Source organism: Boleophthalmus pectinirostris, unplaced genomic scaffold, assembly GCF_026225935.1.
Source record: "Boleophthalmus pectinirostris isolate CB_2022bp ecotype Guang Dong unplaced genomic scaffold, ASM2622593v1 HiC_scaffold_19, whole genome shotgun sequence".
Taxonomy (NCBI): Eukaryota; Metazoa; Chordata; class Actinopteri; order Gobiiformes; family Gobiidae; genus Boleophthalmus; species Boleophthalmus pectinirostris.
In genome coordinates this window covers 39826270-39851677 of record NW_026571140.1, presented here as the reverse complement: position 1 = coordinate 39851677, position 25408 = coordinate 39826270, and the positions used below count along the sequence as shown (strand labels likewise).

Genomic DNA, 25408 nt, shown 5'->3' with positions numbered 1-25408 from the left:
TGGTCCAGTTAGTAATTAAAATATCAAAATACGATTACAATAATGGAACAGTAGATTAGTCACGATTATTCTGATTACTTTTTACAGTTGCTCCCTCTGTATGAAATATTTTTGGCCTTAACTCTTTCCCCCATGAAGACGACATTTGATGACCCCCCTTGTTTCCTTAATGACGTTTTTTGACTCCTCCGCTGTATCACTAAAGACGTGATTTGAAGACCATTAGAAACAGTTCTGGTTTTTCACAAGTAAACAGAGGCTGCGATACGTGGGCCAGTACAACTCATACCAGGCTGACCAATAGGATTCAAGGATATGTTTTTGCCGATTTTTTCCAAAGTTACTCGAAGAAGTGAAGATTGTAGCTTCTGGAAAAAACACAACACGAAACACATGCAATAGAAAGGTTGTGGCGCAGTTTTAGAAATAATGAGTAGCAGGCGTATTTCATGTATAACTTAAGAAAGAAAGTGACGTTTATAGATTTCAAAGTGATGATGAAGTTGATAATAAAGTGAAAAACAGTAACAATGACGGAATTTCGGAGAGTGAAACTTACGAAGGTGAGAATGCCAGTGATGCATCTGTATGGAGTAAACTATTGGGGGACTTTTACTCAATTATGGATCAAAATTGGGTTTCCAGAGATACCAAATATGTCTGTTTCAATAACGTTCATGAGTGGAAGTCTGTTTTCTTTTATGCAATTATGCTCTATGGGTAGCCCTAGTAAAATATGTATGGGTTGTTCCTAGTAGGCGTCCAAGGGGGAAAGAGTTAAAAATGTGGTGTACTTTAAAAGCGTGTTATCTAAATACCACACATTTTTATCTTGTTAAACAGACTCTCTCGCTCCCCTCACCTCCGCCCTGCTCTGCTGCTGCTCCATGGCCAGGACCAGGGCCTGGGGGCTGGTGGACATGCTCTCCTCCGGCTCCCTGAAGGCCGGAGCCAAACCCACGTCTCCGCTGATGAAGCTCAGCATGTTGTCGATGAGAGCGTGGACCCCCAGGGACCGGTTCAGGTCCAGGTCCGACTCCTCGTACGAACAGGCCGAACTGTAGCTCCTCTGACGGCTCAGCTTGGCCCTAAACCAGGACTCGGCCAGAGAGTCCGGGGAGCTGTAGAGCAGGCCTGGAGGAGAGAGGACAGAGGTTAGAGGGTTATATGGAAATGAAAATGGAGTATGTTTAGGCCTGTCACGATAACAAACATGGAAGTACCGTATTTTCCAGGCTATTAGACGCGCTCTTAAACCTCCAACCCCATCAAAAAACGACCGCGCACCCCACAAACGGAACGGAACGGAGGAACGAACCGAAAAAGCGAGCGCAATGTGACACTTCTAGACACAACTGAACAACTGAGTCACTGCGAACACGCCGACAATCCAGTGTGTCCCAGACAGCACCTCCCTACACGCCACAACTGAACAAAGCCCAGAGTCACCGTGAACGCCACAAACAAACAAAACCACTCACCCATCACACTGTTGTGTTTCCTTTAAAATCCGGTGCGGTTTATTTGTGAAAAAAGTTCGAAAATAGACCATTTAATGACAGTGCGCCTTATAATCCAGAGCGCCTAATAGTGCAGAAAATACGGTATTGAATTTCTCCTTTTGCCATTATATAGTGAAATTTATAGAAGCCCATTTCCGCCACTAAACACAAAAAATAAAATCCTCACGGAAAGTCATAAAATTATGAGTTTAAAAGTCATAATTGTGAATTACTTTTAAACTTATAATGCTGACTTTAAAACTCATAATTATTGCTTTCTGTGAGGCTTTTATGTTTTATGTTTTACGTTTAAAGTCTGGTGCGGTTTATTTGTGAAAAAAGTTCGAAAATAGACCATTTAATGACATTTAATGACAGCGCACCTAATAGCCCGGAAAATACGGAAGGTTCAGGCCAAAGTATCGCAATCAAATCGAAATTGCAGTTGATATTGATAATCGCTGAGGCCCAAAATATACTGTTCCGTCTGTGATTTACTGAATGACACCTGATATAGAAATTATCGTGACAGGTCTAAAGTCTCTACTGGAAACTAGTCGACTAAATGGTAAATGGTGGAGGAGCAGTTTGCATGTCTTCTTTGTACTCCAAAGACATGTGTGTGTAAAACCAGAGGAGGTGATGGCGTCTGGTGCTTTCTGTCTTCTATAAGAATGAATGAATGAGGCTATGGGAGGAATGTACAGTTCTAAATTATAATTAAATTATTTATTTATTATAATTATCGATACAGCAGGTAAAGATGCTGTTGCAGGCAAAATGTGTGTGTGCAGCAGAAGCAAAGGTTCTTTAGCTTCTTATGTTTTTCCAATTTTTGCGTTGTCTGCTATATTTACAATAAAAAAATATCACAGTTGTATCAGCTTTCATTATTTTTAACCTTCTTATCTACAGGATATCCCCAGGTTTGAGTAGGCCAAATTTAAAACCTTTTTAAGACCACTTAAATGAAAATTAAGACCAACATCTCACCCATTATGCGGGCAAAAAAAACATCAGATCCAATTCTAATAAAGACCAACCAACTACCGTACTATATCTAGAATCTAAGAGCCACTGTGGATTAAACCTACACTTCCTCATGATCCATCCAACGTCTTCCTCCACTCTACTGGTTGTTTACTCACTGCCGCCGGCGCCAGAAACCAAAGTATTGTTTGTGCATACTCCAAATTAGACGTTCATTCATGTAACGTGATTTCACGTTGTTGTTTTTTCCCTCCCTCCGTTTAAAACTGCACTGCAGACCGGTTGAGAATACAAATAATAGGCTAATGAAATTTAAGACCTTTGTGAAAAAAATAAGACTTGGACAACAGAATTTAAGACTTTTTAAGGCCTTAATTTAGGAACATGAAATGTAAGACCCCGCGGCTGCCCCGTATCTAATGTTAAGGTCAATTTTACAACTGTCCTCTGCATTTGACCCAAACTTCATTGCTCTTGGGGCAGTGCAGAACGTTAAGATCCATCTCCAGATCTTGAGCTAGACTTGGCCAGGACTACTTCAGCTGGAGCCGGGACTCTAGAAGCTCAACTCAAACCTGGAACCTTCTTGCTGTGAGGCGAGAGCGTGAACCACTCAACCACCGTGGTGACTTTAAGACACAGGTGTCAAACATACGGCCTGGGGGCTGGATCCGGCCCTCCAAGACTTTTATTCTGGCCCTTGGCTGATTTTCTACTAAAATATTTTAATTATATTTTCTATTAAAATCTTGGTAATTGGTAATTTTCTGCGCCACTTAGCGTAGTAAGACTTGTTTCTTTCCAAACGCTCTTAAAGGACGATCGTTTTGACTGTTGATCATGACACCCTCATCAGAAAAAATTACAAAAATGAGAAAAGTGGACTCCAAGTGCAGGATTTCCCAAGAAAAATTTACTTATTCCTATTTGCAAATAAGTTCAAGTTAAAACATTGTGTTGAAATTGTATTTTTCTTAAAGTTTCAGGTTGTTCATAATATTATAATATTTTGTAAAAGAAAGAGTTCATCAATTAAAAAAATTTCTATAATAGATTTGTGTTTCTCTGCACAAATATTTGAACTTATTGTTATTTTTGGGGTTTATATGACATGAGTTTTCTGATCCAGACACTTTGGGATCAAAGTAGGTTGGATACGGCCCCCGGACCAAAATGAGTTTGACACCCCTGCTTTAAGACATTAAGGTACTTTTAGCCAAACATATTTAAAACACCTGCACATTTGTGGTCCTGTCAGACTAACACAGACGTTTTATTTTCTGATCTTACAATTATTACATTACGTTCATGTTTATAAATCCAAACTATAGATGAGTTTAAGCTTAACAAAGCCAGCCTCATGAAAGATGAATGGAGCTATGGGCTGAAACGGGAGAAAACGTGCCATCGTTTACGTGCTTGAAGCTCCTCTTGTGTCTTGGGCTCAACTGCCCCAAAAGAAGCAAATAAACTACCACAGTGTAAAAGTGCAAAAACAGAGGAAAACAGACACACAGGAGTTGAGCTGAGATAAATGACAAACAAAACTGCACTGTTCAGACATTTAATAAGCACTGAAAGTCTCTTACCTCTTTTCTTGTGCGAGAACGTTAAATCCAGGTCAACGTTTCTGCGGCCGCTCTAAAAGGAAATTATTCGTGAGTAGAATAATATTAATTTCAGTGAGTCCAGACTTATAACTGTTAGGATAAATAACTAGGCTTAGGTGGTGTATAACTACTGCTGTGATGTAACTGATGTGCTGCTATACTTTATTTTTGTATTATTAGAATTCACTATACAATGACCCAGAAACAGGGACCAGATTACAGATGAGGGATGCAGAGATAGAATATCTTGTACATGAACTAAACCTATTTTTATCTATATGTCTAATCAATTAACTAAATAGGGCAAGGATTTATTGATAGGGATATGCTGACTTCACAACTCATCACCTTGATCAGACCAGCAAGACGCTCCCGTAAGAGGAGGGAGATGAATCCGTGGGAATACTTGTCACAATAGACACATCAAGAATCTCAGACTTCCGGTCATTGCGCAATTCAGACTGGGAAGGATTTTCCGAAAAAGTGAGCATCAAACCTCCATGTTTGTTTTCCCAGTGGGATGTGTCTATTGTCAAAGTCGATCTTTTCAAGTCTTTTGAACCATATCACTTTTGTTTCTGGCTCTGATATTATCATATTTTAGTTTTGGGATTCGGACATCGTAATTATGTGGTTGTTGGATCCTAACAGCGGAAAACAGCTTGAGAAATTTGTTTGCAAACTCCATAAATGCAAAGGTGCATCAGATGTGTGTGACTGTAAACCTCTGTTCAAACTGTTAACCTCTTCCCAACGGAATTGAAAAATAGTGAAAGGTGAAGGCGATGGGCAGGATTGATCCACGGGAAGGACGAAAAAGGAAACATTTGTCTGACTAAATCATCCCAAGTTTGCAGTGAACATTTTGTATGTGGAGCGACATCAAAGTAAAATCCTGATCCCTCGCTCAACCTCAGTTACGGATTTAAAAAGTCAACACCAAAGCGAAAGGAACCAGCTGTTCACCAAGAAACACCTTCCACTGCAAAGAGACCAAGACGTGATGTTGCTGTAAAACCACAAGAACAAGAAAGTGCAGCTCAGTCTGTTTGTCTTCTGCACCTCTACATTAACAAACGGGATCCTGCTTTGTTGTCGCTCCACATACAAAATGTTCGCTGCAAACTCGGGATGATTTAGGCAGTCAGAGGTTTACTTTTTGGTTCTTCCTGTGGATCAATCCTGCCCATCACCTTCACCTTTCACTATTTTTCAATTCCGTTGGGAAGAGAAACAGTTTGAACAGAGGTTTACAGTCACACACATCTGATTCACTTTTGCATCTATGGAGTTTGCAAACAAATTTCTCGAGCCGTTTTCCGCTGTTTGGATCCAACAACCACACAATTAACGATGTCCGAATCCCAAAACTAAAATATGACAATACCAGAACCAGAAACAAAAGTGATATGGTTCAAAAGACTTGAAAAGATCAACTTTGTCAATAGACACATCCCACTGGGAAAACAAACATGGCGGTTTGATGTTCACTTTTTCGGAAAATCCTTCCCAGTATATACACTGCCGGAAGTCCGAGATTCTTGACGTGTCTATCGGATAAGATTGTGCAACGTGCCAAGAGGCCTGGCTGGACCGTGCAACAACAAAGAGGCACCAAGTCTAAACCAAGGTCGCCTCCCACTATAGTTTGCGTATAAAAATCATTGTTACGGCTCGCGGCCTGTCTCCGGCTCCGCATCGCCTGGCGCTCCCCGTTTGTATTACCGCTTGTGTCTTCCGTGTTTGCATGTCCTGTGTGGTGCCTGATGTCTGACTGGTGGGCCGTGGTTCCGATGCTGTGGGCTGGCTCCGACACCCCTTGTGCTGTGGTTGGAGGATTGACGTCCCGTTCCTCCAATCCCTTCCTTCCACATCCTTCCACATCAATCACCTCGACCAATAAAAGTGCTGTGCGCCTGTCCCTCCTGGCGGCTGGATGGCAGTTTCAGTTCGCCCCTCACATCTTTAGCCTTTCGCTCTTTGTTATTGTAAAGTGTGTTTGGTACTATAATTTTTAGTTTTGCCATTTTGGCTCGGCCCTTGGGCAGTGTTTTTTGTTGCTGTTAAATACCTTAGTTTATGAGTGGTTTAGTAAATTTGTGGAATTCTGAAATATCAAACGTGAACGTTTATTTTTTTTTGTTATTGTACTTACCTACACCACTTTATAAAACCCATTTACTTTACATCATATCTGGTTTGTGTTACTTTCCTTTGTCCCTAGCACTGGGTTGTAACAATCATTGTATAGGCGAAATATTCAGTCTCTGCGTGGGAATGTCAGCGCAGACAGACTTTTCTAATATTGGAATAAGTAAATTATCTGGACTTTATTTCTGTTTCAAGTGTAATTTTTTTTGTCTAAGCAGAAACTAACGAACACGTGAAGAAAAGGGTTATTTTCCTCAATATAACTAATACATAAAATAATCTTGCTGTGCCAGACTAGCAGTATTAAATATAAACAGTGTAAGTGTATGAAAAGGGTCCACGTCTCACCAGGCTGTACCCTTCCTCGTCAGACTCAGGCTGGGACAGGTCAGACTCGCTCCTGGACTTCATGAGTCTGTAACTGGGGCTGCTCTGGACCGAGCGGCTCTCTGCGCTCATGCTCTCACTCCTGCGGGGAACATATGAGGGGAAATATACTGTATGAATGTACTTTACTAATAGAAAATATGGCCAGAGAACAGAGGTGGGAGCAAGTCAACATTTTGCAAGTCTCAGGTACATCTCAAGTCTCTGACCTCAAGTCTGAGTCAAGTGCCAAGTCAAATACAGACAAGTCCAAGTCAAGTCTTGAGTCAATGGCTTATAAGTCCAAGTCAAGTCCAAGTCCAAGTCATCTGCTTTGAGCTTCAAGTCATTTCAAGTCTTTAAAACAAAGTACCAAATATAGCTTAGATTTTTGCAATTTATATGAATTTTAAGATAAACTGTACTCATAAAATAATAGTATATTTATATATGAGTATTTATAGAGTATGTAAGAGTTGTAGAAATACTTTTTTTTTTTTTTTTTAATGTCTTGACAAGATCTTAGTGTGAATCATTACGGTCAGAATAGAAAGAATTCAGATATAAAAGTGCTTCTAAAGTTCTCACGTCACAGGCCTCAAGTCCAAGTCAAGTCCCAAGTCTTAGTCCATTTTATCAAGTCAAGTCTCAAGTCCTAAAAATAGTGACTCAAGCTTTTTCCCACGTATCTGAGCAAAATTTATCTTTACTCGGTACAGATATATTATATAAGCAGCTTTTGAGGTCAAAATAAATGTAATTATAAGGCGTTTTTATTGTTTTAGAATCAGGAAGTGTGTGGTTATACTCATACTAGTTTTTGTTATTACTGTGATGGCAAAACTCTGCTCTGGTCTCTGAAATTTATGTAAAAGCAGGTATAAACTCTTCATAGTGAAAAATTAGGATGTGAGGAATAAATTTGGGCCACTGCGAACCATTTAAAATGAGTTTAGTTTTGTTTTTTATGTTTTTAAATTTAACAGCACATGACAAATATTTAGTATGGGTCAAGAGTAGTGCTTCCTATTCATTTTTCATAGCACTTTTCTCTTCAGTGATCGAATGTAATAATGATCAGTGTTATAAATGAGTGTATTAGCTCGTGTCCTCACCGTGTCATGTAGCTGAGGCAGTCCTGGGTCCCTGGGGCAGTCTGGTTCTGGTTCTCCTCCTGGTTCTGTTTGGTGAGTTCGCCCAGGACTGGACTGACGCCGAGGATGAGCAGAGCACAGCGGTGGACCACAGAGTTACAGGCCGCCGTGTACAAGTCCTGCCCCTCCACCAGAGACCCACTGCCCCGTCTGCCCTCCTGAGGAAAGAGACGTCACGATGTTTAACATGTGATTACTACAAGAAGGAATATTTTCATTTCAGGTCATAATAAATTAACCATGAAGAAGTTAGGTACAAGATTTTTTTGTTGAACTGTTTATCAAAATTTACAGCGATTACTACAGAAGCCCATTTCCGCCAGTAAATAAAACATAAAAGCCTCACAGAAAGTCAGAATTATGAATTTTAAAGTCAGAATTGTAAGTTTAAAAGTAATTCATAATTATGAATTTCGGTGAGGATTTTATTTTTTATTTACTGGTGGAAACGGGCTTCTATAGATTTCACTATACAAAGGCAAAAGAAGAAATTCAATATGTCAACTGGACAAGAGTTTTTTGGGTTTTTTTTTATAAACTTTTGCCCAGTTGACAAATTGAATTTCTCCTTTTGCTATGGATTCTATCTGGACGATTGAGGGATTTTACATACCGTATTTTCCGGGCTATTAGACGTGCTCTTAAGCCTCCAACCCCATCAAAAAACAGCTGCGCGCCCCATAATCCAAAGCACCCTATACACGAATCCACTCGGGTGTCCCAGCACGACTTCAGTAAACTACAAAGCCGCACCACCCGCAGAACACACAAACACACACGGAGCAGACAGCGACCGCACAGCGAAACACACCCACAGACACACTCATCACTCCACGCCGACGAGGAACGGAACGGAGGAACGAACCGAAAAAGCGAGCGCAATGTGCCACTTCTAGACACAACTGAACAACTGAGTCACTGCAAACACGCCGACAATCCGTTGGTCCCAGACAGCACCCTCCCTACACGCCACAACTGAACAAAGCCCAGAGTCACCGTGAACGAACAAACAAACAAAACCACTCACCATCACACTGTTGTGTTTCATTTAAAGTCCAGTGCGGTTTATTTGTGAAAAAAGTTTGAAAATAGACCATTTACTGACAGTGCGTCTTATAATCCAGAGCGCCTAATAGCCTGAAAAATACGGTACATTATACAATAAAAAAATATTGTAAGCAAATAGGTTAAAACAGAGTTTGAGAACAAGGTAATACTGGTAATAATTACAAGGAATCATTTGCTAATTAAGATTGACAACGTGCCAAAGCTGATTTGACCTGGTTTATGGTTAGTTTTAAGTATGGTCTGATATGGATTTTTTAATTTCTCTTACTGTTGTGGCCAAAACTGATTTTTGTTAATACATAAATATACTAGAAAAGCACTCAGAGAGCGCAGACCTCCGCCAAGGACTACCCCCATTTTTTATATAAATTGCGATAAAATCAGTCTTCTGGATCAGATCCGGATCAGCCTTTGGAATATGAAAGAGGATCCCATTGTCCATCCCTGAGTCAAATTTCATGGGGTTTGGTCAATAATTAACCGAGATATTGAGAAACAAAATTTTTGGCCCCATTTACCACAATGTTAACTAAAATTTCAAAGTGATCCAGAATCCAGGATTTCTTCCGGATCACCCCCAAAATGAAATCAGTTCTTCCTTTTCACATTTCCAACAAATCCTGAAAATTTCATAAAAATCGGTCCATAACTTTTTGAGTTATGTTGCTAACAGACAAACAAACAAACAGACAAACGCCGGCAAAAACATAACCTCCTTGGTGGAGGTAATAAAGATTATAAAATCCACATCCAAGGATCAAATTTAAACCAAACAAATGATCCTTTCTTCCAGAGCTTCATACCTGGTTGACACAGGCCTCCTCCTCCCTCCTCCCCCTCCTCCTCCTCCTCCTCCTCCTCCTGTTCCAGACCGGGACACTGTGGTGGAGCCGAGCCCGGTGCTGCTGGACGCCCTCTCTCTCCCTCGGCTCCGGGCCACTTCTCGAGCTGAGAGGAAACATTGGAAGATCTCTGTGTGGGTCAGACGCACAGGCGCACACCAAACCAGGGTTAGTCCAAGATATGAGCACACTGTTCAAGCAAGTCAATGAAACACAAACAAAACGGTCAAGCGAAATAGTTTTCTATAAACATCTGCAGGATTTTAATTATTAAAAGGTGCACTGCGCAGCTTGTCTAGGAGTGAGCTTGGCTGTGCGATTTAGATGAGGCAAAAATGCTATGGCTTTGTTAAGATGAACAAACATGATACAAATCTATGTGTTTGTATCAAATAAATGCAACGCTTTTCAGAAAGAAAACTCTCATAATACTGACTTCAATAAAAAGATATTATGACTTTTATTATAACATGGGGTGTGCATTGCCATGAGTCTGATGATAAAATACCTATCATGATGCATGTCACGATTCAATATATCCCGATATATCCCGATACTAAAACATTGGACATTAAATTGCGATTTATCAATAATTATTTCTATTAATACAGTCAATTACACCTTCACGAGAACACAATTGTATGAAATATAATTTATAAAACTGTTTAAATCATCAGAACAGTGAATGCAACTAATGATTTTTGTAAAAAATATTATTTAAAAAAAAGATTCGGATGCATTTTGAATCTATTTGAGAATTGTGCAATGAAGTATCACGATATATCACTGAATCGTTTTGTTCTTACACCCCTATTATAACATATTATGATTTTTTTCTGTTCTGAATCACAAATGGGCTGCCACAATACCTGGAGCATTTAAATTGGTATCCACACAGTATCTGAACTCACTTCCAGCCGTCATGACCTCGTGCTCTCGGTCCTCCTCCTCTTCCTCCTGCTCCTGATGCCCTTCCTCTCTCTCTCTGTCCGCTCGCTCCTCAAGCTCCGCCTCCTCGTCGATCGTCCGAGTGAACGAGTGCTCCTGAGGGTCCATGTCCAGCGAGTCCTGGTTCTCTGAGATCTGTGGAACCACAAAAACACAATTACTATCCATTTCATCTTTCAGCGCTTTTCATTTGGTACAGACAGACTTAACTGACCCTTCTCTCTCGTGATGAAGACCTTGTCTGGATGAAGTCCATGTTCTTACAGGCCAACAGGCGGTTTCGGACTTTGTAAACACTACGGTACACCTCGGCCAACAGTTTAGACGGCTGGTATCTGCACAATTTAAAAAGCAAACGTCAGCATTTCAGTCAAGATTCGGTATGGAGAAACAATCATTCTATAAACATATTTACAGATACATAGCTATACAGGGTTTTAAATAATCCCACTATATCACATACATCTGATAACAAGTATATCATCAATCATAATTATAATATTTCTTATTTTATAGATACTAGGGGTGTATCGATATCCAAGTCTCGCGATACGATATCGTCACAGTATGAACCCCACGGTACGATATTTGTTGCGATATCGTGGGAAAGCTCACGATATGATGGGGAGGCTCATGATTACAGATGTAACAATATCCAAATCTCTCAGTACGATATTTTCATGATATACATCTCACCGTACAATAATTAATGAGATAATTTGTGGACAAAACTGTTAATATGCGACTATTTTCTCTTAAAATGCCTCAACAAGACTTAATCCAAAGAACTAAGATTTAAAAGTGTTAGAACTGTTATTTCTTCATGTAGTCTGCACTGAAATGGCGCAAAGGATCATGGTCTATGTAGTTCCCTCTGTCTTTTTTGTACCTATTGCTGCACCATAACTCTTAATTTAAACAAAAAGAGTTGTAATTCGATATACTGTGATGGTCCACAATATTATTGTGAGAACTTATCACAATTAAATATCACGATATTTCTGTTATTGTTACATCTCTAAAAGACACAGATAATGAAAATCTTAATTCAGAAAGACAATTAAATAGTCTTTGTGGGGGAAAGAATTAATGCAAAACTGTACAACAAAGAGCAATTTATTCAAACACTATTCAATTCACTTTTTTCCCCCCTTTTCTTTTAAATCTGAAATAATTCCAAGTACAAGTATTTACGTTCTTAACATTTTAGGGGGGATTTTGAACATTATATGAGATTGTGTACATCTAATCAAAGTCAGCAAGTTGTGTAGTACCTCCCCTCTCCTCGGGCTTGTGCCAAGAGTCCAGTGTGTTTCAGTAAAGCCGCCAATACAAATCTGGAGACGGTGTCCAGGAGAGACTCATTACTCAGAGACGCGTTGTCCCAGTCTGAAACAAAACACGGGGAAATCAGCACAACACAAGTCTTTACAGCCACTGGTATTTTAAAATCCAAAGCCCACGACCCAGCCCCAGATAAGCGGAAGAAATCTGATTGATGGATGGTATTTTAAAATCACTTCATATGTAATCTGTGCGTGTGTGAGGGACCTTTGCTGATGGCGTAGTCCTGCATGTTGATCCAGAGGGCGTTGGCTGGTTCTTTGGAGGAGCCCAGGGCCAGTTCCACCAGGACACTGAGGTCCGGGGCCAAAGTGAACTCAAACGGCTTCTGCTCCTCGTTCCCGGAGAGAGCCACCTCCAACAGGGAGCTGATACACGAGTCTGAGGAGACACGAGAATAATCAGCGGTGTTTGTGATCAGAATATAAATTAATTGCTATAAATGCCTAAATAAGTTGAAATAAAGGATGCAAAAAACAACAACAACTGAACTGCAAATCAGATTTTTTAAAATTGTGATTAATACAATTTTTTTTATGTGATTTTTTAATCGTGAGGAGGCAGATACAGACACAAAACACACACAAACAGGAGCGAGGGTTAAATAAATAGATGTGTTAACAGACTAATTTGCCCAGCTCTAGTAAAACTAAGGCTGCGCAATTAATTGAATTTTGATCGGGATTTCAATTTGTGTGTCAAACGATCTCCAAACTCTTATAATTGAGTTGAAACAATAAAGCTTAACAAAGTTTATTTTATTTTTTATATAAATAAGTATATTTATTTCATTTTTAAATACAGAGATTGTAGAACAGCTGGATATATAGTTTATTTTGGATACATTTATGGTTTTTTATACCTTATTTCATGTTCAAAGTACATTTTATTCATTTTATGTTTTATACATTGTAAAACTGCTCTAAGGTTCATATTTGGAGCCTGAATTTATTTTAAATTTGAAAGTTTTGCGTAAATTATCAATAAAAAAGTGTTTCTTTTTCTTTTTTGAGAGAGAAAAATGCTGAATTAATGCATCGTGAAACTAAAAATTAATCGTCTGAATAATTTGATTCAATATTGACCAAAATAATCGTGATAATAATTTTTTCCATAATCAAGCAGCCCTACAAAAACTAAATTAAATTATTGTGCTGCAAGAAATTTAAAAAGTTAAGGGCAAATAAACATTAGAAGACATATTATGCATTATGTATTACAGTCATTTAAGCATTATGGTCGGCATGCCAATGGTTGAAATTAACATAATTTGACAGCAGAAACACTCAATAAGTCTGGCAGTGATTTATGGACTTAAAAACTGTTCTGGATTTCTACCCGTGACACAATAACTCGGGCGTATTTGAAACACACCTAGCTGTGGTATGTCCATCTCGAGCCCGTTGCTGAAGATGGGCGTTTTGAGCCAGTACGCCGTGTCCTGCTCCTCCAGAGACGTGGGGGCGCCCTGGAGCATCCCCCCCAGACACCGACCCACGAGCAAGGCCACGGTCCGCTCCAGGTCCACCAACCACACCCAGGACAACGTCGTCTGAGACATGCCAGAAGAAGGCTCTGCAAAGTCCGATGTGCCTGGAGGAAGAAGAAAAGCTCTATTTAGTTCCATTGTTAAAAAAAAAAAAGAAATACACTGGCCACGTTTATGTTACGTTTGGGCACTTTTGGTTTTTTTCCCTGCTTTCTTTTTATTGTTTATATTTTTTGTAGCATTTCTGCGTAGTTTTGTTTTTGTAGGTTAATTATGTTTTTGTAGTTTTTTGTGCTCATTTCCGGCAGGAGGCCTTAAATGCGCGAGCCCAGCGCCGCCTCGCTCGCTCTCCCGCTCTCTCCTCTTCCTCGTCCGCCGCCGCCGCAGGTACCGGAGCGCACACGCCTCGCGCTGGGAGACGCCCTGCTGGCTCTCCTGCTCCATCGTTTTGGTAGCTTGTGTTAGCCGTTAGCCTTTTGTTTGACCTGGTGGGACCGACTGTCCTGTTTTCCCTTTTCTGTTGGGTTTAGGTTGTTGGGTTTTTTTGTTGGCCCGGTGTCGCACCCTTTTGTTCTTTTTGGCCAGCTCACCAGGTCCACCTTTCCGTTGCTACTTTTGGTTTGGGCACGGGTAGGGTTTCTTTTTTTGGGTTTAAACATCTCTGCACAAACAAAAATAAAAACTCTAAAATTCTATTTTGATTTCCGTGTCCTTTCCTAAATATGTTGGGACTCAAATCGTTTGGGTCGTAACAGTTTACATGATGTTTTTTAATTCTGAATTAAATAGTTGGGAATTCAAATATTCTTGTTCGAGATTAAAGTTTAAGGTTTACATGGAAAACACGTAAAATCTCCTTTATTTAATTCCGCTCAAGGTCTGGGGGTCGGGAAGGGTTTTGATAGAGCAGGAGCGCACAAACTTATTTACATCGACCTGAAGAAAACACACACTTCAGCTGCTACCGGCTTTTCTGTCATCTCGGTTTTTCGTTACGCCACAGAAACAAACATGATCCAAACTTTTTTTTTTTTTTTGCAGTCTTTCCGATGATAATTGCGCAGCAGCTGGAGAATTCACGCTTTACGTCTGTCGGCTGAGGAGGAGAAGGGAAGAGTGTCGGAGAAGAGAGGAAGAAGACAAACTGAGTCAGCGGCTGCTCTACCTCAGCCCACTCCCGCATCCCGCTCACAAATCCAAAGAGACGTGTTTGAAAGTCCGAAGAGAGGACTGGTGGAGCTGGATCGTCTGGATCGTGTCAGAAGGGCGACACAACGAACATGCACTGAACGACCGGAATTATTTTTAAGAAGAATAAACATTTACATGACCGAAGAATAAATGAATTTCACTTTAAAATGGGAATAAACCACCCACTTACTTCGGGATCAAGTTTAATTCCGAATAATACTTTTCATTAGGTCTTTCTAAAGCAGAATACATTTTTATCTAGAATTAAATTATTTTTATTTGGAATTAAAGCGCTCATGTAAACGTGGCAAACTAAAACAGTGACAATCAGTTGGCTGGACAAATGTATTTCTTAAATGCAATTCCTATCTAAAGACCACAATAAATACATTAGACAGGACGGAAAATGGAAATGGTTGTTCAAAATAGCTACTAATATAAGAAAAAGTACATAATTAAGATGTATACTGACAAATTAAGAATAGGACAGGTTGATAAGATGGTTGTTGTGTTTCTGGGCAAGACACTTCACCCACCAGTATAAGAAAAAGTACATAATTATATACTGCTGAATTAAGAATAGGATAGGGGGATAGATTCACCCACCTTGTCTTTCACGTTAAAGTACACTGACCAAATCAACCATAAATAAACCAACTAAATAAATAAACCAACAATAATGATGTGAAATTTCGTGTTAAGATGTTTGAAATACACGGATGTTGCAGTACCGTGCAGAGGCCACTGTAGCTCCTGATCCTCGAGTGGAGCCGCGGCCGGGAGGAGCCTGTTCAGTTTGTCCAGAGGGGGCAGCAGATCGAGCAGGTGGGACAGCAGAGGTTTGGCCACGGACACCGGCAGCAGAAGAAGAGAGTTTATGATTTGGCACAGCATGCTCCCGGCGGCCGACACGAAGATCACGTCTGCACAGGAGAAACACATGAAGAACAACATCACACTGGGATCAAACGGACAATTTAAGCCTGGAACAAAGCAGTCGAGGGGGTGTGACGTCGCACATATCTTGATTTATGGACGAAATAGAAAAATAAAAACACCAGGATCATGTAGAGTGGGTTAATAGAAAAATTTTAAGACCAAATTGACAGGCCTGACAGCAGCAGTTACAGAGAGAGGGGCAACGGTTTTTCAACAGAAAGTGAATTGAAACCAGAGTTGATGGAGCCAGAAACACCCCTATGCACACTTCCTATTTGTAACGCTTCTGCTAGCAGTTTAGCTGTTTATTTATATATACATACATGAAATGAGCGCAGGTTCACAAGGTTTCACGCAATAACCCTCAGCCCGGAACCATGCCCACAGTACTCAGGCACGCACTGGTTGACTCTCTTGAAATTAGAGTAGTTTCATTATGATTTATTATTTATTCATTAAAACTTATGTAGATTTTACAGTTTAATTCCATATCGTCACACCACCCATCTCTTTCCAATCGCACATGACACTGTTCATAGTTTATGAGAATTACAACAGTTCACAAAGCTGTAATAATTATTTTGGACGCAGACAAAGCGTTTAACTCTGTTCGCTGGCCATATTTAATTCAAGCGCTGAATACATTTCAAACTGATGACCTAATAATAAAAAATGTTGAGTAGGGATGGGCACGATTAGTCGATTAATCGATAATTGATCATTAAGAATTTCCTTACATTCATTTTAATCGACAAACCGAATGTAGGTTGTTGTGCGTAGCGTAGTGTGACCAAACAGGTCTGTACATGTGTCTCTCTGCACTCAGAAGGAGCAGGAGTCAGTCTGCAACGTGCCGAAGCGTAAATGCGTATTTAACGATGACTTATACAAGAAATTCCACGCTTTCCGTTCTGGTCGGGACAAGTGTGAGTCCATGTGCACAGTGTACAAAGCAGCACATATGTTTCAGTGTCCAGTGGGAAAAAGTTCACCAGGACACAGAAAACATGAAAAAGTTTTGCCAGATGAGAGTCGCTCAATGTCGATGACGAGGCCCCACCTCCCACCCCCGTACGGTGTCCTGGTTTTGACAAACGCAAATATGGTCACACTAACCTGTATTCCACTGAGTCGTACCACATCAGCACAAGAGCGTTTTTTTTTTTCTTAGTTTATGCAAATTAGCCGTGAGGTTTTAAGTTTCGTTTCTGTGAGAGTTGAACAAATCTGCATTAAACACATTATAATGTCAAACGGGCTGATGTGGCTCTAGAGTCGTTACGGTTTATATGTCGTAAAGTTGAATTTATTTATGCAGATTAGTAGTGCAGATAGTAATAATAATGATGACAAATTTAATATAAAAACGTTAATGACTAATTGATAATCGATCGTTAATTCTCCCGACGATCGATTAAGAAAATTTTATCGAATGCCCATCCCTAATGTTGAGGCTCTCTACGATGGTCACATGACAGACCCACTCGCCCTGAAAAGAGGAGTCAGACAGGGTTGTGCCTGGTCTCCCCTTTGCTTTGTACTTAGAACCATCGGCCAAAGATATTAGAAACCAAAAACAACTGATGGGACGAAACATAAAATTGCCTCCTATGCAGATGATCTTCTATTATTCTTAACCAAACCAGAAACTTCTATACCTAATGTGATGTATTTTCTTCACAATATTGGTCCAATGTCCAAATACAAATTGAATTTACAGGAAACCGAAATTCGTTCATACTGGGAGAATTACAACGGTTGATTTGATATGTTGTTATATTCACCTTGCAGTTTTTCCCGTATGCTGCCGTTCCAGGAGCTCTCTTTGATCAGAGTGGCCGAGCGAGAGAAGATATCGGTGGCGTGAGGCAACAGCAGCTGGAGGTGTTTGTGGAGAAGAGCCACACTGCTGGACGTCTGGAACCACAGGAACAAAATGTATAAAGACTAGTGCTGCTGTAGTCGACTAAAGACATGCTCTGTGCATAGATTCACTGACTAAAAGGAGACAAGATGTAGTTCTAGAAATTATTAGGATCACCCAAAACACACTACAGGTCTCCAGGAAGAACAGTTGATCGATAAGGTCAATTAAAATACAATCAATCAATGAACCGGCCCAGGGACGACAGGTGGAAATTAGCACTGGTGATACAACTTGGTACAAAGAATCTCTCGTGTTAAAGCTGATGTATATTGTGCACTGTCCCTGTCTCATTAAAAACAAAAAAACAAAAAAAAAGTAAATATAATTATGTACTATGCAGGGAAGTGCTGGTAAACTCTTAAAACTTGTAAAATCTTCTGAAGAGACACATTAAAGGTCCTAAATTACGCAAAACTGACACTTGTGAGCTTCAGGTCGTGTTAGAATGTTGTTACCTCATCAAAAATAAACCCGGAGTTGTGTTTTGTTTCATTCACACATGTTTGAGTAACACTTTATTATTAGTCTGTACTACAAAACTACTGGTCCATGACATCACAAGGTGGAACAGGGCATTTTGAGTGTGGGAGATGTAGATAGAAACAGAACAGTGACAGATTTTTACTTTTTTGCTCAGTATAGGCGAGTTTCATTGTTGACAAAAGCACGCGTTGCATGCTGGGAATTATTTTGGTCGGCGGCAAGAAACACTAATTCAACATGACGGACGGAGCGAGAAAGCACGTAAAGGGTATTGATCCCGGTTATTTATCCACTCTAACGGCAGAGGACCCCAGACCATTTGACCAGAAATTGGTCATAAGCATCGATGGAGCCAAATCACCCTTTTCAACCCCGACAAAAGGTGGACCAAACCAAATTTCTGGTCTGAATCTCCAACTACCTGGACAAATATTCACTTGGGCGATATCCACAATGACTTGGTGGAAACTCCTGGGCCATTCACAGCAGAAAAGATGAAAACCTCCAAGAGTCTCGATGTGTTGTTGAACTTGTTGGAGACCACGGTTTGTTAGGATCTTCTACGTTTGCTCTGCGAATGTTTGAAAGCCGTTTAATTCACCGTTAGCGGTTCTTTTCACTCAGAATACGAAAAAGACATTTTCCTTCTTTCGTGCTTCTATTTGTGCATCTGATAATGCAGCAGGAATTTACCATTATCGGGGATAAATACGCGAGGTTACGCACTGTGTTTGACGCTATCCTGTTTCTTGCCTCCGACCAAAATATTTCCCAGCATGCAACGCGGGCTTTTAATAACAATGATATCAGCTGAAACTCACCTATAGATTGACAATTCCTGGGCTGAAATCATCCAAAATGATTCTTGTGAAGGTGTGTGGAGTTTAAAAACACAGTGGAGCACTTTGTGTATTACCGCATGACATCACAAGGTGTTTTCCGTTTGAGAACTCAGGAAACTCAGTCTAAATACGCAGTGTTTGTGTGTAAAAACATGTGACTGACACAAAACAACTCCAGGTTTGTTTGCGATGAGGAAACAACATTATAACACAGATCAGAAAATAGCGTAATATGGGCTGGTCTTTAAAAACACATCTAAATAAACGTAAATAAATAAACGTAGATACCTCGGTGACGGCGTTGATGTGGCAGTACGCTAAGAGCTGTTTCTGTAGCGAGCAGAGGAGCTGGTGCAGGTGAGCGGGCTGGCTGCTGTCCGAGGACGACGTGCCCTGGAGAACTTTATCACTGTTCTTCTCCAGTTCTCCAAACGCCTGGTCCTGCACAGAGGAGACACACAAACATCAGACACACGTGACCAGCCGTCTGTGGTGATTGTTACTATTACGGATCGAATATCAATGCCGATCCATGAAAATTTGCTGGATCGAGTATTGGCTCCAAAATATCTGTTCTAAGACAATTTACAGGTTGTAGTTGGTCCAGAAAGTCTCATCATGTTTGAGCTTTTAATGCAAATTTGTTCTGTGGTTACATAAGAGATACACAACAGCTACACGACACATTTCGTCATCCAACTAGTTTTGTTTGTAGGAAAATAAAGTGTATTTTTAGTCTCTTCACTGGTATCAGTAGATATCGGGTACGGGCAGATTCTAAAAGTCATAACATCAGAAAAAACAAAAATGTGCCTGTTTGCTGCAGGTTTTTAATTTGTTTTGTTGATGTGTGTGGAGTATCACCGCAGATTAGTTTGTCACAGAGACTGAATAAAATAAAAAAAAATAAAAAATATATATCAGGATGGTGTAAGGAGCCTTATGGCAGGTGTTGGAGCCTAAAACCAGTTTCATAATTTTTCCATTACTGAGATAATTATTCTTATTTTGTTTGATTTAATATTTATTTAAAATGCATTAACGTGATTATTTTTTGATTATTTGCTTAAAAATAATTTGAACTATTTACTTTTTTTTCCCTTTCAGTTAATTATTCATAATGTTAATCATAAGTTTACCTATGTAATGTTTACTTTTTGTATTATTTTGTGGTCTGTGCCTCCTTATTTAAGACAAGTGCAGGTTCACCATGGAAGTTGTGTATGTTAAAGTTCCCCTTTTTGCATGTTTTGTGTGTCTGAATTATGTGAATACTCAGTAAAGTGTTCTGAACTGCACTTCTTTCACTTTTGAGGCATTTTTAAAGGTGGAACAAGGTGCACAAAGCGTCAACTATGGCTTCACAAATGTTTGAACCTCACAGCAGGTGGTCCCCAAACTTTTAAACAGGCAACAGACCCGGAACCCCAACTGCAAAATTAAAATAACTTCTGTAATAATTCATTTGTGTTTATTTGAATGGTGAAAGTTAGGACTCTCCACTCCAAGTAAGAACCGACATAAAAGGTCTGGTAAGTTCTGGCACCAAAAAAATAGCCAGTGTCTTGGTTTTAAATGCCAACACTGACACAGCTCCGATTTAACAGCAGCAGCTCGGGTCAGGACTGTGCCCTGAAAAAGTGAACGGCACAAACAGCTCTCACAGTGTCATAATGTTAAAATATCTTCCGAGTCTCTGGCATTGGAAACAACACAGGAAACCACCGCTTTACAGGAATTTCTAAGATAACACTATCAGACAGTTTAATTTATTATTATCAAGACAAACACAAAAAATTAGATATAGTTTCTATTGTTCATATCCTCAACGAGTGACCACTGTAGAACAACAAGACCATCAAGCTCTTTGAAATCTCTTTGAAATATGAAATTTGTTGTAATTTAAACAAAAATATGTATTATTAGTCCATGGCGAGGAGAAAATTCAGTTTGTCGACTGGACAAAAGTTAGTTTTGGTTGAAACGTCTTCAACCAAACTAACTTTTGTCCAGTCGACAAACTGAATTTTCTACTCGGCATGGATTCTACACACATTATTAGTCCATCACAAAAAGTTAGAATGTCAAGAAAAAGTTCTATATTTTTTCTCACTCATTTCAGAAATGAGGCCCTGGGGAAGACCCAGGACACGCTGGAGGGACTATGTCTCTGGGCTGGCCTGGGAACGCCTTGGGGTCCCCCCCGGAGGAGCTGGAGGACGTGTCTGGGGTGAAGGAAGTCTGGGAGTCCCTGCTTAGGCTGCTGCCCCCGCGACCCGACCCCGGATAAGCGGCCGAAAATGGATGGATGGATTTCAGAAAGTATATTAAGATGTTATTATATTATTATTAAAGATATTATTGTTGTGTTGGGGCACTTTTTTTTCCCCTGTATATTTTATTGTGGTTGTTTTTTTTTTGTTGTTGTTTTTTTTCTGTTTTTTGTTTTTATAATTTATTCCTATTTTTGAATATTTAGTAAATTACTTTTTTCTTTTTTTTTAAAAAGTTTTCCTCCTGGTCTTGAACAAATTCATCTCTCAAATGTTTATTTCTTAAATTTTAATGACTGTGTTAATTATATTTTAATTATTTGTGGGACTAGTATTGCGATTAATCCAATCCAATCCAAGTTTATTTGTATAGCACATTTTGCCAACACAAAGTCTCCAAAGTGCAGCACAGGGTGGGCACAAAATAAATTAACACATTAAATAAAGTAAAGCATAAAAAATAAATCTGCAAATCAATAAAAACGCATGAACACCAAAAGTTTTAAAAATGCATTAAACAAGAGCTCTGACCATCACACGTTTTTTCCTCCAACACATCAACTCTGACAAAATGTTCTTTGCGCCTAAAAACTCCCCCACGAACAAAAACAAAACCATCTGTGTTCACTTCACCTGTGAATGGCTAAAATGTCTGACTAATTGCTGTAAATGCAACACACTCAAATATAATGACGGGACAGTGGTGTGTAATTATCATCATTAGTTGTTCCTTCCTCTGACTCAGAACAGTGAGACCTTTAGAGAAAGTGACAGGGACACGCTGCTGCTGCTGCTTGGGAAGATTAGACTCTATAAAACTAAACGTTTCTATTGGTGACACACGAGAGGAAGAAGAAATACGGACTTCACTCTAATAGACAGACATCTGCTCAGGGCACATGGAAACATATTTAGACTAACTTAAGAACTGCAGAAGGTGAAAAAATAAAAAATAAAAGTGAATTTAAGCTTTTAGTCTTGGGCTGTAGGGCTGTAAGTCTTTAGCTGTTTAGTTGATATTGTCTCGGTCGCCTAAAAACTGTATTTGTCAACTAATTATTCTACCGTATTTTATAGACTATAAGTCGAATTTTTTTCATGGTTTGGGGGTTTCCCGCGATTTACACTCTGGTGCGACTTATATATTAAAATTTTCACACTGACAGCCAACAGGGGGCGCTCTAGGCTTGTGTGTCAGTATCTGCTACTACTCTTACTACTTACTCCTGTACCTACTGCGCATGTCTCCTGCAGAAAGAGCCATTGTCCTGCTGCAGGTATTGATCTTCAGCCCAAAATGGTAACCGAGCAGCAGAAAGAAAGTTTGGAGTGAGAGAGAGACTTGTGAGGGACTGGTGGAAAGTGGGGATGGAGAACACAGCTTCACGGTAAATCGGAGGATGCACCATGAAACTTTCCTGAAGTCACTGGATGGATGGACAAAGCCTGGACTTCAGTGACACTGAAACCATCCTGCCGGGATTCAAAAAGGCCGGAATAATTCTAACTGGAACTGATGCTGAGTCTGACGACAGCGACACAGAAGAGGAAGCGACGCTCTGTTTACCTCCGGAGGCCGTGGAGTTGCTCAGAAGTGACACCGAGGATGAAGAATTGAATGGATTTAGTGATTTGGAGTGAGATGGAGAGTTTGGTAAACTTGTTCTGTTCTGTTGTTTATGTTATAGTTTATCTGAAGAACTGTTCATATGTGACGTTAACAGTCTGTTCTTCTCTCTTCTATTGTTTTTACTACAACTTGACTTTACACAGGAAATGTCAGTTCCTGGTCTCTGATTTTATAAAATAAATTTCCCCCAAAAACTGCGACTTATATATGTTTTTTTTCTTCATTACTCATTTTTGGCTGGTGTTACTTATACTCCAGAGCAACTTATAGTCTGAAAAATACGGTAATTATTTTACTTTGATTAAAAATTGAGACTTAAAACCAGAAGCGTTCCAGAGCTTAGGGCCGGCCACAGAGAAGGCCCTCCCCCCCCCCCGATTTTAAGTCTAGACTTAAAATCTAAGTAAAATAATTAGTAACAGCCCCCACAGTGAACAGTTTTAAAACTCGTCTTAAAACCCACTTTTATTCTGTGACTTTTAACATCACGTGACTTGTGTGGTCCTCTGTGTCTTTTATTATTTTATTTATTTGACTTATTTATTGCTATTTTATGATTTTTATGGTTTTACATTGATTTGATCTTTGCTGGTTTTATTGTTTTAAGGACTGGTATGACCAAAGTTTTAGCAATTTACCTTTTTGTTGTCTTCATTTTATGATCTCTGTATAGCACTTTGGAAACTGGTTTGTTTGTAAAATGTGCTCTAGAAATAAAGTGGATTTGGATTTGACAACAGTTAACAGATAACCCTATGTCCTGTCAATCATCACATCATCTTTACACTGTTTTTCCTTCCTTATTTTTACTTGTACTTATACATTTATATAATTAGACCTGAGTTGACATTAGTCTCTTAGTAATAAAGGCTTGTCTAAGTCTAAAGTCAATAGGGATTTATATGGAACAACAGCAGAAAAGAGAAGTGAGTGGGTGAGAATGCTTTTTTGTTTTTTTCTATGTAAAAAAGCAGATTAAACTGAGAGTAAATAGTTGTTTTGCGTGACCCGTGTGCAGGTGTATTCTTATTGCTGAGAGCAGTTTGGGTTATATAGTGTGATGTTAGGCATTAGCAGGTCTGATAGCCCCCGGGTTTTGAGTGTGTCTTTAATGGCCTTAATGCTCCTCGACAAATTATATAACAAAATAAATTAGACTGTAGGCAATGCATTAACTTACAGGCAGCAGAAACCCATTTTGTTTCTTATGAATATTTAATACGAATGCATTAGTCACATGTGGTGCTTTTAGTCTCTTTACAATGTGCTGCATTATTCATTCACTCCACAGTCTCTTTAACTGGAGCAGAGTGACACGACCGCCTCTGCCTACGAATGTGATGTGAGTGATTGACGGTTGTCAAAGTGTTGAAGTGTCTCGCCCAAAAGCACAACAAAAGCCTGAACTGGTCAGAACTGGAGACTTGTTGCAGACTTGTTGACCTGGTTAATTATGATTAATTACACATAATTATGTAAATTAATGAGGGCGTTTACATGCACATGAGTAGTCTGGTTTTTATGCATATCCCAGTTATGTTGGTGTTCGGGATACTGTGATAATTGATCATTAAGAATTTCATCGATTACGTTAATTTTAATCGACAAACCGAATGTAGGTTGTTGTGCGTAGTGTGACCAAACAGGTGTGTACATGTGTCTCTGCACTCAGAAGGAGCGAGACACAAACAGTGGGTCAGGCTGCAACGTACCGAAGCACAAATGTGTATTTAACGATGACTTGTACAAGAAATTCCACGCTTTCTGTTGCGTTCGGGACAAGTGTGAGTCCATGCTCACAGTGTATAAAGCAGCACATATGTTTCTGTGTCCAGTGGGAAAAAGTTTTACCAGCAATGTCGATGACGAGGCCCCACCTCCCAATATAGTCACACTAACCTGTATTCCACTGAGTCATGTCTTTTAATCCAACAGAAATTGACCACATCAGTGACACAAGAGCTGTAGTTTTATCTTCGCTGAGTTTATGCAAATTAGCGATGTGGTTTTAAGTTTTGTTTCTGTGAGAGTTGCGCAAAACTGAATTAAACACATTATAATGTCAAACGGGCTGATGTGGCTCTAGAGTGGTTACAGTTTATATGTCGTAAAGTTTAATTTATTTATGCAAATTAGTGCAGATAGTAATAATAATGATGATCATTTTAATATAAAAACGTTAATGATTAATTGATAATCGATTGTCAATTCTTCCGACGATCGATTAAGAAAATTTCATCAAATGCCCATCCCTAGTATATATGCACACAGATCAAACCCAACATTTCTAAACATTGTACAAGTTCAACAGTGCAGCAGATTCTTACCTTTATAACATATAAACCATAACCAGTATAGAGCCACATCAGCCGTTTAATAATATAATTCAGTTTTGTGTACATTTGTTAACATTTTACAGAAACAAAACTTAAAACCACATGGTTAATTTGCATAAACTGTTAGTGCTTGCTCCTTGTGTCCGGATGCAGTTCAGCTTCTGTCAGACTACAAGGACAAGACTCAGCGGAATATGAGTGTTCTCTCTGTGATAGAGGAGGCGCTGCTCATGGTGAGTCTGTTCTGTGTGTATATCGCATAAGAGATGGTTCATGTTGAACTTTTTTGCGATCATATGTCTGCAGGTCATACGAGTGCAGAT

The 25408-nt window shown here is 39.5% G+C and overlaps 1 protein-coding gene across 1 annotated transcript in view; it reads right to left on the bottom strand.

The window, feature by feature from the left end:
- The window catches only part of herc1 (HECT and RLD domain containing E3 ubiquitin protein ligase family member 1), a 123716-nt gene that overhangs the window by 63736 nt on the left and 34572 nt on the right, over window positions 1-25408 (bottom strand). Inside the window, 14 exon segments of the mRNA XM_055154972.1 lie at window positions 863-1134; window positions 4082-4133; window positions 6602-6722; window positions 7735-7931; window positions 9645-9683; window positions 9686-9813; window positions 10595-10766; window positions 10846-10966; window positions 11906-12020; window positions 12183-12356; window positions 13350-13568; window positions 15387-15578; window positions 17379-17511; window positions 19135-19287. Of these exon segments, the coding sequence (XP_055010947.1) occupies window positions 863-1134; window positions 4082-4133; window positions 6602-6722; window positions 7735-7931; window positions 9645-9683; window positions 9686-9813; window positions 10595-10766; window positions 10846-10966; window positions 11906-12020; window positions 12183-12356; window positions 13350-13568; window positions 15387-15578; window positions 17379-17511; window positions 19135-19287 (2088 nt within the window).